Here is a 15,285-nt window from a genome sequence, read left to right on the forward strand (position 1 = left end):
CTGTAGAATTTCAATTTTTCACTACCGAAAGCTAAATATTGATATTTATCTAATATCTGCTCGTATGAAAGCTCAAAACAATTGACAATTTCGCAATTATTTTTGATAAATTTATGTACATCGTCGTGCAACATTGTAATGAATAATTCACCCATTATTTCATACGGTACCCCCATCATATTTGTAACAGACTCAAATTTTGTTAACCACGTAAAAAATGGCTTATCTTGCTGAAGTTTGAAAACATTCATCATCGAGAGAGTTCGATGAAAATAATAAGTTATTTGATTATCTTTTAAAAATGCAATGGCTTCTTCTATTATTTTATCGAATGATGACCAACCAGTTTCACTTAAATGGGCTCTCATATCTTTGTTGCGGATTCCCTTGACGAATTGTTCGCATAATTTTGCTTCTGAACGATCTTTATAGTCGCACTTATTGTATATTTTGCGTAAATTATCAGCATATTTCTTGACCGTTTCTTGTTTATATTGAATTCGACTGATAAAACATCTTCTGTGTAAATCACTATCGTAGGAAGGTGAAAAATAACGAAGGTAATAGTTTACCAGTTCTTCGTATGAACGTTCAGAAAAGTTGACAGAAGAACAAGTCTTCTGTACAGAAGTATGGACATCATTATCCACCATTTTGTAAAAGAATTCAACCATTCTATCATCTGGTACCTCGATCATGTTTGCCACATACTCAAATTTATTTAACCATTCGTAAAACTTTACTTTCTTCTCAGGATTGTAAATATCGATCATTGAAAAAGCCATATTTAAATAATGAGTTATATTATTTGCTTTTGCAAATGCAGTGGCACTCATTACTAAATCATTGAATGATAAGCCCGGATTATTTTTTAAGTAAGATTTTATATCATCGTCTCGTATTCCTTTAAGAAATTGATGGCACAATTTCATTTCTTCGTGCATTTTGTATTTGCACTTATTAAATATTTTCTTTAAATTACTTGCATATTTTTGTATTGGCTCTTGTACATATTGTTCTCGACATGTAAAACGAATTCTGTGTAATTGAAATTCTGGAATGCAAAGAAATAAATAACCATAACTAGGTAATACCTTATCATATGAACATTTCATGGCGCCGATCATTATTAAATGGCTCGTAGTACGTGTGTGGATATTAACACCCAACATTCTAATGAATAATTCTCCCATGCTTTCCCGTGGTACTTCGATCATATTTGCTACATAATCAAATTTATTTAACCACATGGGAAAAAAATGTTCTTCCTCTATGTTGAAAATATTCATCATCCGAAGAGCTTGATTTCGGTAATAAGATATTTCCTTAACTTCGTGTAATGAATCCTCGTTGCTCATTATTTTCAAAACGGTGAAAGCTTTTTATTACGTATTGCTTTTAAGTAGATGTACTTTTGAATATTCTTTGCTCAAACTTTTTTTTTTACTATTGTTTTTCTCCACTAACCTCAGTACACTTTTCATAAAATAATACGTGTATGTTTTATATTTTCTTTTGTATTTTTTTACATGTATATATAAATAAAGTATCGAAGTGTTGTATATATATATATAATGTATATTTAAATATTTTTAAATAAAATTATACAGTTAACGAGAATAAACGTAAAAATTTCAACTAATATCTTAACGATTTAACGTTTGCTTATTGACTTACTATTTAAATCTTGTTGTCTTCGGATGGGAGTGTGTGTGGAAAGGGGAATTTATTCAACGTCCTACATTAGTCTTTAGAAGAGATAATAATAAAACTGACAAGAACTATTATAAACATTTCTTGAATATTGTTTATTCAAACGTTAACATAGTTCACAGTTTCATTATTATTACGAAGATTTTGTATTTCATAGATTCTTTTAGATTAACAATAAAAACTAAAAATAAAAAATATGTCTTACTAAACGATTCTCCTTTTATTATGCTTTTACTGTTCTTTTTTATACGTATGATGAAGTATTATATATTTAAACTTTCTTTGATGAATTTTAAGTTCCTTTTCATGGTCCAACAAGCTCGAGATTTGACGAAAAATTAAATAAATTTGGTGATTTTGAAAAAATAAAATCATCACGAAAACAGAATATATTTTATTATTTTGTTTGTTTATTTTTATTATTCGAGAAATATACAATTTAATTCAAAGCTAAAATTTCAAGTCATTCTTGCTGACGTAATACATTGAAATGAGTTGAAATAAGTTGTTAAAAAGTATGTTACAATGATAACTGTAAACTAATATAATCTTTACAGAAAAACCATATTAATATTTAACAAAATCTAATTGCTTCATAAAAATCTTGAAAAATCTTCATACATATGATAAATAAATTATATTTTTTTAGTATAAAATTTAAATAAATAACACTATTGTTTTAAATAACAATGATAACTTTTTGTTTTCGTCTCATTCTTAGAATAATTTAGTGTAAACCGCAATTATTTGTGTTTTAAATATAAAAATATTTCTTTAATTTTAAATAAGATTCAAAATAAAATGATGGAACTTTGTCGATAATGTGCTGGAATACTTTTTAAAGATAGAATTATATTCTTGACTAAATTCTTCCTCTTTTAATATTCACTAGCAAAATTCTTCTGATGAAACTTCTTTGTTCTTAAATAATTGATGAATAAACTTCACTGTTTTCAAATATTTCATATTCTCGTCGATAATATTATAATAACGTGGTATATTCTTTGATTAATTATTTTATTCGTGAATTATTGAAGACAAATTATTAAAATGATTTACAATTATACTATTCTATTTTACTTGTTTATTGTTTGAAGTCCTATAGTTAATTTAAGCTTTAAATTAAAATTTCATGAACTTAATTGTCTTGCAAATGCCTTGGTCTTTATTACCATTTCATCGAATGATACGAGAGGAGATTCATTTAAAAAATTGTATATAGAATCGTTGCGAAAGGGTTAAGGTTTGAACATCTACATAACTAAAGCGCACATTTCGAATACAGGTTAACAGTCTACGATCGATTCCGATCGTTGTTTATTTTTAATTCTAATTTATTTTATATAAATAAGACAAACATTTATATTTCATATAATTATTCTTTACTAAAATATAAGTTCTATTACAAGATCAACATAAAGATTATTAAGGATTATATTATGCTAACAAAGTAATCGTTTGTAACGTTTCCAAAGTAACCATAGTTAATAATATAGTAACTTCATTATACTATTTTATATAGCTCAAATTTAGATCAAAATTTTTATCTTTCATTGCATTGTTCGAAGAATTGTAAAATACGATACTGATTTATTAACGACCTCCAATTTAAAAACAGAAAAAAATAAACTTATTTGTATGTATAACAGTGTATTATATACTATACCATATTTTACATAAAATGTATACAAGGAATCCCAACTTTTTCACGCACAACGATGCAAATATATTTTACGGGAATAAATATGAATAAAATGTGTAAACGTAGCATGAAAAATGTTTTTTTTTTTTTCAAAATTTATAACAATACTATGGAAAATAACTATTGATTTGTTTGTATTTTAAAAAGAGAATAAATTTAAAATAAAATTGTATCTTTTTTTTTTTAATTACTATTTATGTTTGATTCAAATTGATTAATTTCATTTTAAAAAATAAGTATTTACCAAATATCTGGCAATCTAGTGTTAATTAAAATATATTTTCATGATATGTTTATATGACATTTTCCTCTTATATTTACTCGTTGAATATACTGGTATCGTTATGCGTAAAATAATTGAAATACCCTGTATTATTAACAATCTATATTTCATTCATACTTACCATAGCAAAGCACTCTAAACATAAGATGATCAATTTACCAGCTGTGAGTTTGGAGGTTTCCAAACTTTTAATTAACATTATTCTGATTAGCTTTCTTGATTTCATCGAGGTCAAATACCACGCAGCTTTGCATCTATCATATTACCTGCGATTTAATATTTTTCTTTTTGTTGTACTTATAAAAATAATGAAATTTAAAAAGAATATTAACTTACATCGAATCGTGTACTAAAGCACTATGATCTATCAATTGTTGTGCCTGCCAACATTCAAAAAATAAATGAAGAAGTTGCGCTGCAGCTAACATGATTAATCTAATAAATTCAAATAATACATCAGCGTATAATACTATCTGGAAATAAATGTATATTTATTAATTGATTAAATAATGTTTATTTTTTTATTTGATTAAAATTGATGATTATTTGTTGATGTTATATATAGTAAAATAATATACCTGTGTACCCGTAATACTCATATTAATCATATTGTAACCTAATTGAAGAAAGAAATACGTTGAATATATAAATTCAATCTCATCGACGAAACTGCAACATTGAAATTTTTTTATTTGTTTAAAAATATTCTTCTTATATGTATATAATTATTAATTGTTATAAAAATATATATATTTATTATTGTTAAATACTAACTTGATAATCTCTCTATGTTGGCGAATGCAATTAACAATTCTATAATAAGCTTTGTCATCTAAACTGACTTCTGATTTTTCATTCTCGATTTTCGTCATATTTTCTAAACGATATCTATTTTAAATATATTATAAGTTATTATATAAATTGACAGAGAGAGAGAGAGAGAGAGAGAGAGAGAGAGAGAGAGAGAGAGAGAGAGAGAGAGAGAGAGAGAGAGAGAACTACGTTTTTTAATATTAATAATAATAATAAAAATAATAATATTTATCTAATCATAGAGACTTATGATATTTTAATCCTTTGAGTACCAAAAAAATTTCCCATTTGTCATTACCAAATGTGGGCGTTCCTAGATATAACCGGACAGGAGCGTACCAAAAATAGAGTGATGAGAAAAGTAAACCTAATATTTTGTTTCTTTTCTTCAAATAATTTCTAATTACCTTTTTCACCTGTTACTAATCTTAAATAATAATATCTAAATTTTTAATCTACTTAAAAAAAAAATCTAACTTTTTACATATTATTCATTCTAACCTCAAATAATAAGACGTTCTCGCTTGGTCGGCTTTATTGGTTACGGCACTGGTTTTTCTAACAAGTGATACAGAAGAAGGGGTCACATGAACAACCTAACCTATACTATTACACTAAATAACGACAAACTTCAATTTGATTGGCTGTACCTTTATAACCGTTCACTCGTAAATTCCTTAAATTTTTAATGATGAAATTATACGAACATTTTTCTTTTTTTTTTGTTTCGTACTGAAACCATCCCTGAAATTGTGCCGACATTTTCATCGAACAACCCGTATATGTGCGTGCATATACAAACATAAATATATATTTACGTAAATACATCATATGTAATTACGTATGCATATATACGTGTATATTATGTACTATAATATCTAAATTTTGTAATCTACTTAACCTCACTTTTTACATATTATTCATTCTAACCTCAATAATATATACAATAACTTGAAAAAAAATATTCAGACACTAAACATCACTAACTTTATGGTTTCATATTTCAGTTATTTATAAAGTAATATTGTCTTAGTTATTATTTCTAACAATTGGTCGTTTATTAATCTTTATAAAAATATATATAATTTATTTTTAGTTATATATACATTAATTATTATACGTTAATGTAGAAATATTTTTGAAGAAGTGATTGTATATGTAACACTTACCCAAGAATAGCGTACATTGCACAACTATGTTGAACGAGTATAATAAACATGGTATCCACTGCGACTATTATAAAAGTATGTGAGAAAACACACAAATAACAATGAATCAATATAAGATAATAATATTTGTTCATGTCAACGAGATAATCCACCTCGAAAGGGATGATAGAGTTTTCACTCATTCCAGAATCTTCAACTATATTCTTCAATACGGGGAATAAAATATATGCGGAAGATACCATCATCATAAAACCTATATATAAATATTTATATCCAATATACATGGTGATTTACATATTTCCATACTTCAAATAACTTTTAAATATGCGTCTAATGAACAATTGTTAACCCAATTACACACAAATACCACGAAATGAAAAATTGACTCATATAATCAAAATGTTTTTTATATCCTCTAATGATTGAAATATTTCAAAATGATTAAAAAAAATATGCAAAACAAAATTGAGTACACAGAGATTACACAAAATTATAAATGGGACGTTTTAAAAGTTGTTTTACTGGAAAAAAGAAAAAGAAATCAATATTAATTTATTAATAAAATAACCATAATTTGTTCTTCATTTCGTCACCATCAAATATCTTCATATACGAGAAGAAATATCTTCATCACGTCACCATTTCAAATACCCATGAAACAAAAATGTATAGTTTTTTAAGGACTTTTGGAAGAGTCTATAATTTAAGAAAAAAAAATATGTCGAAAGAATATTAATAAATAAATCGATTAACGATTAACGAGATATTTTTTGCGATAAATTGTTTTAATAATAAATACTTCGTAGTATTATTGAAGAAATAATTTATTAGCAATGTTTATAAACAAAAAGGTCTTTATTTTACATTCTAACGTAGGATCCTTTGAAATCATGCAATTTTTGTATTTAACAATTTTCCCGTTAGATGCATAATTTAAAAGTTATTTGAGGTTTATAAGTATTACGTAATTAAGTATGAAATTTATGATTTTGGATTGAAAGTATTCGAAGTAATTGGAAGTTTCATACTTAATTAATTAATAAATACGTGAATCAAGGTGCATTAATATACAAATTATAATACAATTGTTTTTTTAAATTACATGCGTAGCTTATGGTTAATTGTCTGCCACGTTTACTATAACTTCGTAAAATTTTAATTTCTTCTTCTCGGGTAATCAAGTTCCAATTGTTCATTATTTTTTGAAGTAACGTTTTAATCTGTAACTTTGATCGTACGAAATGATCGAGAAAACGTAGTTACTATTTTAATAAATATAAATGTACATACAAAATTTCTCATAAAAATGTAAACACAGTTTAATCATAAATATAACATCTACAAGTAATAAAAAAGTAAGTAAATTTGTAAAAAATATTAATTACATAAATAATACAAATTATTATTATTTCTATTTGTTAAATAAATTAATTTAATATTCAAATATTTATACACAAATTGTTCTTTTCCTAAAATGTGTATACATTTTTCTGGTCGATTTTGTATATATGTTACCGTTAATGTGTTAAATCTGTTGATTTATAGGATAACCAAGTATTTCATAAAATAATTAAAGTTAAAGCACGAAATAAGGTAGAATTACATACTTTAACTAGTTGTTCAATACATTCACCGATGCATTCATCAAAATGATTTACTGTATAATTGTATACAGTATGTATTGAAAGAAAATATAAATGAAAAATACAGTAAGTTTTCTTTTGAAATAATTATACAGAAACACTTTAAACGGTAACATATAATAAATAAATAAATACATACATTATTTCCATGATACACCGAATTAATCACTTTAATACCACACCCAACGGCAACTACGATCGTTGGTATACACTTCAAAATGTTAATCGTATTGATTCGAGTTAATTTAATCGCAGCAAAAATCTGCACACAATATGTGAACAAACAAAGAACAAAATAAAAATTTAAACGAAATTAAATTAATTACGTTTAATGATATTTCCGAAGTTTAACGTAAAAACGTCGAGTGATACTCGACTAAGGAGCTTCTGTGATAAAAACTGATGTCGAGTGTAACTCGACATACAAGTGCACAAAGTATTTCATTAAAATTTTTATTACGTAACACTTTACCTGCGGAATTAGGATGCTTTCCGCCATTAAAAGGCTCATAATTATACACAAAATTTTGGAAATGATAGATTGATACGGCCATAATCCAATAATTCGTAATAATCTTACGTTGTAATGATAATAATAAGTATGAAAAAATGTATTCGGTATTTCCGTCATCGTTGATAGACCAACACTATAGAATTAGATTTCATTTCCCCCGAGGTATATTATTCTCTTACTATGTGGTATTATAGATTCTCTTTAAAAGATTATCTCTTTGTTGTCATCGATTATTTCGAAGACGGGAAAAATTATAGGTTATGATAGCAAGTTTGTGCATATTTAATTGAAAGAAAGTCAGTAGATTACGGGGGAGTAAGAATATTGCTGATACGTTTTTCACATGTGCGAATTGAAATTAATATGATGTAACATTTATTAAAGTACAATGTATATCCGTAAAAGATATCTAGTTAATGTATTCTCTTTCATTCGTAGAACTCACGGTGTAGAGAAGTATGAAAGTAGCTTTTGCATATGATACACACGAGGGATATTAGAAAGTACAAGAATTAAAAGATAGAAAGAAAAAGAGTAAATGTGGTTACTTCAGATACGTAATGTATTATAATATTTAAATATATTTTATCCGAGTGATTTTTGATTAATTAATCAATTATATAATTTGTTATCTTTCACAACAGAAATAATATATACAATATTATTAAACGTATTACTTGTTATTTCAAATGTAATTTTTATTCATTATATTGATTGCAATACGGTGAAATAAAATATTTACATTTGTACTACGTTTGAATAAAAAATAAATTGGAAAGCTAAAATTTCAATATGTTTTATCACAGTTATTTTATTCATTAATAAATTATATAATTTGTCATCTCTGACAATCGAGGTCCTATATACTATTATACGTACATTTATTATTTTTAATGTAATTTTCATTCACTTCATTGATTGCAATACGGTGAAATAAGACATCGACGTTCGTACTACCTTTGAATAGAAAAAAAAAAGATTAGAAAGTGGAAATTTGTTGTTGATATCTTGTATAAGATAACCTTCGAAGTCTTACCGTACTGAATGTTTCTATGGAGATAGTAATCATACTTCCTGCTGTTATTTCGCACGGTTTCGAAGATCGCATCATTATTAAGACGAGTAGTTTTTTGCAACGTGTTGAAGTATTGTACCAACGTGCTTGAACCCTATAATTATTGAATAACAATAAATATATAAGAGTATATTTATTTTTTACCAGTGTTTAATATTCGTAGTAAGTGAAAGGTATAAACAATTATTTTAATCATTTTTAAATAAATTATAGGTGCTTGTAATGATAATTTTTCAAAATCTTTATATAGAGTAATATATTACGTCTTGTAATGCCCGATATCGAATTGTAATCGGACGGTTTGAACTTAATAACCAAATATTTGAGTATTAATTAACTTTTAAATTAATATAAATTTGATTTTAATGTTGCATGAATTAATCATAAAATTGATTTAACAAGATTAATTGTAACATTAAGTTGTACTCAGTTGAATATTCTTGTCATTTTATAATTATTTTGCAAATATTTAGTATACTTTTGTCAGACTAATTTTTTTTTAATTATTTTTTAAATATTTTACAAAAAATAATACGAATATTCATATATATTTAAAGTAAATTTCTTTTAACTGTCACGTAATACATGTAATACGTCTTTATTAAATATTTTCATAAAATCATTGTCATAGATGTGTTCGTATAAATACGTATATGTAATTTTTGTTTATAATTTAACACACTGATTTCAACTCACGCGCTGTTGTAAGGTACATTACTATAATCCAATAAAAACTGTGCTTGCCAGCATTGCCATAAGAGTTGGATAGTTATAGATATAAAGAGAGCAGCGAATCTCACAGCTTCGTCTAATTCATCAGAATGTAATAATACCTACAAAAATTAATTATAAATAGATAAAATAAATATACAGGTTTTTACATACCTTTAAATTCGTTCTTTTGCAAGTTAAATTCATCCCGTTTGCAAATCTTTTTCATCTTTTTGCCTTCCAATTTGATTTGCAAATGGGTGAAATTAAAGTACAAAACTTATATTACGTATGTCTTATAATAATATTTCTATTTATTTATTTGATTTTTATTTTCTATTACCTGTGTACCGGAAACGGCTAAAATTAACACGTGGAGTCCTAAGGTGAATAAAAACACAGCCGAAAACGATCCATCTATGAGCTCGGAAAATCTATAAATAAAAATTTCCAATTGTATTTGAACGAGACAAACGATTTAATATTGATACATACTCTATAACTTTAATGTGTTTTCGTAAGCAGTCTAAAGCCGTCCAATAATTTTTGTCATCGATCTTTTTAACGTCTAAATTTATTTCTAAATTTTCTTCTTTGCCAATATGTTCCAACTTATACCTAAAAAGACTTGTTATATCCTATTACTAGCTTTTAATTATTAACAAAAGGAAAATTCATGGGGTTTACATTATTCTATAACTCTATTAGACTCTTCTAAAAACTTGATATTTATGCCGATAATTATAATAATGGATTTACAATTAGTCAAAAAATTGAGAAAATTTATTGCATGATTTATTTTATAAAATAAATATTTTTAATATTTAAACATAAGAAGTTAAATTCACGTATGAGCAATTGGTAATACATGCCGGGGTCTCAACATGTTAATTAAATTATTTTGGATCAAGAAAGTTTCTATTTGATAAAAAAAGTTTTAAATTATCTATTTACAAAAGAGTCATTAGATATTACATTTATAAGCAGACAATATATAGATTTACCGGGCATTCTATACAATGCTCGTAGTAATATATTGATATATATAATATATGATAGGTATTCGTGAAAAAGTTGACCGAAAGCCCTTTGAATAGCTTAACCCTTTAAGTATCAAAGACTTCAGGAATCTACATGGCAGCGGTTATGAGTGTACAGCCAATCAGATTGAAGTTCGTCGTTATTTAGTGTAATAGTATAGGTTAGGTTGTCATGTGACCCCTTCTTCTCCATCACTTGTTAGAAAAACCAGTGCCGTAACCAATAAAGCTGACCATGCGAGAACGTCTTATTATTTGAGGTTAGAATGTATAATATGTAGAAAGTTAGGTTTAACTTGATTATAAATTCAAGTATTATTATTTAAGTTTACAAACAGTAATAGGTATAAAGGTTAGTTAAAAATTATTTGAGGAAAAGAAAGTAGAAAAAAAAGGAGAAACTGAACAAAATAAAAAATTAGGTTTACTGTTCCCATCTTCCTATTTTTGGTACGCTCATGTCCGGTTACACCTAGGAACGCCTACAATTTTGTAATGACCAATGAGAAATTTCTTTGATATTTAAATGGTTAATAGATAGAATAGTCACCAGAAAAAAATCCTGGGTTCGAGTTTCGGTTCAGTTAATCCATTAGCTCAATTTTTTCACGAATTCTATAATAATGTTCACGTTTGATCATTTTATATCATAAAGACGAGACCTGATTCTTACCCGATCACGGCAAATATTCCGCAAGCGTGTTGAATGAACGATATGTATATTAAATTTATAGAAGATAAAATAAGCATATGATACATAACAGTAATGTAAGAATGAATAAGTATCTCGTAATAATGTTTTTCGATATCGAGATTGCCATAACGCAAACGATACGGAATAGTCTCCAATATATTTGTTGAGTTATCAAAACTTGAACTCAACATTCTAATTATCGGTTGCAGAATGAACATGAAACCAGTAAACGACATGTAAACTGTAACACAATGAAAAATAGGATAAATTCAATCTTTTTATTATTGTTATTATTATTATCAATAACAGATCGTGGCTTAAAAATGTCGAGATGTTGTAACTTTGTAAATATACATGTATGCTGTACAAGGATAAGTTAAAAAATTTGCACCCTATTCTTTTCTTAAAGTTTTGAAACTAAATTGAAAATTAAAAGTAAATTTTATTGAAACAAAAAAATAATTGGTGTGTACTGTTGACTCCAAAGAAAGCGGTAAAAAGACGTGAATTCTATGGTAGTATTGAATAAGTGTAAAATAGTGTTAGTGGAAAAGTAATTTTAGCCTGTAAAAAGGAAAATAAAAGTACAACAATAAAATAAATAAATGCTTGTTTTTATATACAACAAATTTTGATCTGCTGTATAATAATTTTACAGTATCTATGCCGATCCAGTCCAGATAATAATAATAATAATAATTGTTATTATTATTGGAATTATATTTTGATTATGTCATACTTAAGTAAAGAATGGCTAATTTTTTTCCTTGTAAAGTATACGACTTTAATAATTCAATCTCCATTTTTGAAGACAAACATTGCCAATCCTCAAAGATTGTATCGATACATTTCTTCACCTGTGTAAATCTATTTCGTGTGAAGATCTCTCGAAAACTTTAAAAATTCATTAACTATATATAATATTTATTATTAAATGTAAATGATATACCTTTTTCGAATTATATATAAGTCCTAAGAACTCTGCTCCACAAAACAATGATATCATAATATTAGGTATACAATCGATCACTTCGTCCATGTCATCTCTGACTTGAATCAATTCTGATAACTGTGTGGATTAAAAAAAAAGATTAATAAATTATTTTTTAAAAAGTTAAATCGGTTTCGTTGTTTTTTGTTTTCGTATTAACTTGATTTTATTTTGTTTTTTATACCCCAACGATACTATATTATTAATAACGTATAAAAACTGAAAAATTAAATAACGTTTGCAAATTATGAAAATTATTTATACGTCTTTAATATTGTATCCGCTTAAAATATTATACCTAACTTAAATAATTTTTTTCCATGTTAATATTAGAAAATAAGTAAAAGTTTTTTGGCTACTGTAGTAGTGCCTTACACTTACTATATATGTAAGCAACAATCGTATAATTGCAACTAATTTTTGCAATTTTATAATAATAATATCAATTTTTCATGTATCCACCACTACATGGGCATCACTGTATATATAATGTGTAAGATTGTACGAAAATATGATTGTGAGGGATTAAAAAATAATTTTAATTGTTGTTAGAATATAGAAAAAGTCTAAATTGTTGACTGTGAATCTTAATAAAATGATTATTATATTACTATATAAGAATGTGTATGCGAGTAAGTATATACCTGTCCAATGAGAACTCCTTCACTTAAGAATAAAGTCATTACGGAACAGAAACATTTTACGAGTAATGTCTCATAAGGCCATAGTCCACTAATACGCATAAAGAATCTTAAAACTTTATAATACTCTTCATAATTGTCTTCGTGATAGAAATCCTGTGACACCATGTTCTACCTTGTACGTGTATTACAATATTAAATGTCTTTTACTTTGATCTGTTACTTTCTTTCAACTATAATAAAGAAGTCTATTTCAAGTGACTAAAGGGTTGCAGTTAGAGTTAAAAGAGACTTGTAATTGTAACGTAGCAGTCTATTAAGACTTCCTTCGTTATAAATAATTAATTATCGGTGGTATTACAGTTAGAGAACAGAAGTGTTTATTATTTAATCCGACAGTGTTGTTATATGGATTTTAATGGACTTGCGCGTTTACTAAATGTTCTTTGATACAACGAAATTTCATTAGTTAAACATGATATTTTTTAAAAAAGTTGCTTTGTCAAATTTGAAATTATGTCCTATTTTAAAATAATGTTCAGCTAACGCGGTGGTATTGGTTTTTTGTGCATTAGTAGGTTTACAGTCATTCCTATGTTGATCTATTCTTTTTTTGAGTTTCTGTTTCGTTTGTCCTATATAACACTTATCACATTTACATGGTATTTTGTACACTAAGTTTGACTGATCCAGTTTATCAACCTTATCTTTTAATTTAGTGTAAATGGAATTTACTTTTACTAAGTTATAAGAAACTAGTTTGATATTAGTGTTTTTAAAGCATTTACTTATTTTATTCGTAAGTGGTTTGATAAAAGGAAACTTAATGAATTTTTTATTATTTGGATCTTTCATATGATCCTTCTCTATTCGGATTACATTTCAGGAAACGTTTTGTTGCTAGAAAAGTTGTTGTTATGTCGTTCTTTCACGGTCTTTGATTTCTCTTGTAATAATTTGATATCAAATTTACTGCTTTAGATTTTACATTATTCTGTTCATCCTTCATTGTTTTAGCGTCACTGCCTGTGATGTCAATACGTCTGATACCTTCCTCTAAATCTTTTATTAAAGTACACACTGGAACTTTATTAGGTTTTATTAGGATACCATATCCTAGTTCTAGGTTCAATATTTTTTTCCACTTCGTGTGATACCTCAACATCCATGAAATTAAAAACACAAGTGCTCTGTCCATTGATATTGTCCTTATTGTGTGAATTATCATTTATTAAATTATTCAATTTTTTAATGCTGTTATTTTCTGTGGTTTTAAATTTATTTTCAAATTTTTTTATTAAAAAAGGTTTTGCAATTTGTAAAATGTTTTATAATATGTATTTTTTAAAAAACTCGTAATGAAATTTCTGTTGCTGAAGAAGTCTTGACGAAGGGACAAAACGTACAATAAGATCGAAATAACGTTCTAAATTTTTACCCTGTCCAACTTCCCTGCGACACATTTATTAATAGTTGTATAGTTTGTTTATTAAAAAAAAAGACAACTGATTCATTTTTTCGCTGTGATAACTACCGTGTGGCTATATGTTTTGACAATTTCAAGTACTATTATACTGCGTAAAACTATTAAATTTAATTTCTCAAATTATTTTCAATGTATAACTTCATTGTGAATTAAATGAAATTAAATATACAATTCTTTGCGTATGCCATTTCAATTTTCGTTTTTTATCATTTTGAAATATTTTAATTTTTATACAAAATAAAAAATTTAGATGAAAAATTATGCGAAATATAAAATTGAATACAACAACATAAATTCATTAAATAAATTTTTTGGAAACGAATATTACTAATTTATTATATAATGTAAAACTTAATAACATTTTTACAGATTGTTTTTAAATAATAGAATTACATTAATAAAAACATGGAATATAAATTAAGAAATAATACCTAAATTTAACAAGAAAATATAATAAAATTAAACATTCAACAATTACCTTGAACAATTAAATTTGATAATAACAAAAATTTAATAAATAAGTTAATAATTAAAATTAAATATCTCCAACGATGAAGGACTACGTTTTCAACACATTCGACTATAGAATTTAATTCTTTAAAATAATTCGATTACAGAATTTAATAATTTTTCTTTTAAGAAGAATTTATCGAATATGAATTCCGATAGCAAAAAGGTCACAACTGTCTCCCAAATTCAGGGGGCTTTAAAAGTAAAAGAATGATACAGAAATAATTATAATGAATATTTTATTGTTAAGAATGAAATTATTTTTCTCAGGTAAGTGTCTTTAATCTTTAGTGTCTTTAT

The 15,285-nt window shown here is 25.9% G+C and overlaps 3 protein-coding genes across 3 annotated transcripts; all 3 read right to left on the reverse strand.

The window, feature by feature from the left end:
• Nucleotides 1-3,263: 3,263 nt before the first annotated feature.
• LOC122513154 (odorant receptor 43b-like) lies at nt 3,264-7,877 on the reverse strand. Its single transcript, XM_043629426.1, has 7 exons — nt 7,796-7,877; nt 5,681-5,933; nt 4,473-4,586; nt 4,277-4,367; nt 4,035-4,171; nt 3,820-3,952; nt 3,264-3,314 (listed from the first exon to the last, which is right to left on the reverse strand). The coding sequence occupies exons 1-7, from the start codon at nt 7,875-7,877 to the stop codon at nt 3,264-3,266; spliced, it is 861 nt and encodes a 286-aa protein (XP_043485361.1).
• A 939-nt stretch (nt 7,878-8,816) lies between these two features.
• LOC122513155 lies at nt 8,817-10,509 on the reverse strand. The gene is made up of 5 exons (XM_043629427.1): nt 10,472-10,509; nt 10,119-10,241; nt 9,967-10,057; nt 9,609-9,745; nt 8,817-9,006 (listed from the first exon to the last, which is right to left on the reverse strand). The coding sequence occupies exons 1-5, from the start codon at nt 10,507-10,509 to the stop codon at nt 8,817-8,819; spliced, it is 579 nt and encodes a 192-aa protein (XP_043485362.1).
• A 738-nt stretch (nt 10,510-11,247) lies between these two features.
• On the reverse strand, nt 11,248-13,157 carry LOC122513156. Its single transcript, XM_043629429.1, has 5 exons — nt 12,993-13,157; nt 12,307-12,426; nt 12,097-12,214; nt 11,337-11,598; nt 11,248-11,278 (listed from the first exon to the last, which is right to left on the reverse strand). Exons 1-5 carry the CDS (start codon nt 13,155-13,157, stop codon nt 11,248-11,250), a joined length of 696 nt encoding a protein of 231 aa, XP_043485364.1.
• Between the last annotated feature and the right edge of the window lie 2,128 nt (nt 13,158-15,285).

Source organism: Polistes fuscatus, unplaced genomic scaffold (assembly GCF_010416935.1).
Source record: "Polistes fuscatus isolate 324 unplaced genomic scaffold, CU_Pfus_HIC Scaffold12, whole genome shotgun sequence".
In the NCBI taxonomy this organism is placed as follows: Eukaryota; Metazoa; Arthropoda; class Insecta; order Hymenoptera; family Vespidae; genus Polistes; species Polistes fuscatus.

Coding starts and splice junctions, on each gene's coding strand:
- LOC122513156 (XM_043629429.1), bottom strand. CDS start 13,157: ATGGTGTCACAGGATTTCTATCACGAAGACAATTATGAAGAGTATTAT. Junction 12,427..12,992: donor AAGGAGTTCTCATTGGACAG/GTATATACTTAC, acceptor TAATCCACACAG/TTATCAGAATTGATTCAAGT. Junction 11,279..11,336: donor GGAATATTTGCCGTGATCGG/GTAAGAATCAGG, acceptor ACATTATTATAG/AATTCGTGAAAAAATTGAGC.
- LOC122513155 (XM_043629427.1), bottom strand. CDS start 10,509: ATGTTGAGACCCCGGCATGTATTACCAATTGCTCATAC. Junction 10,242..10,471: donor GTATTACCAATTGCTCATAC/GTGAATTTAACT, acceptor AAGTCTTTTTAG/GTATAAGTTGGAACATATTG. Junction 10,058..10,118: donor AAACACATTAAAGTTATAGA/GTATGTATCAAT, acceptor TTTTATTTATAG/ATTTTCCGAGCTCATAGATG.
- LOC122513154 (XM_043629426.1), bottom strand. CDS start 7,877: ATGGCCGTATCAATCTATCATTTCCAAAATTTTGTGTATAATTATGAG. Junction 4,587..5,680: donor GCAATGTACGCTATTCTTGG/GTAAGTGTTACA, acceptor TATTTAAAATAG/ATATCGTTTAGAAAATATGA. Junction 4,172..4,276: donor TGAGTATTACGGGTACACAG/GTATATTATTTT, acceptor ATTTATTTCCAG/ATAGTATTATACGCTGATGT.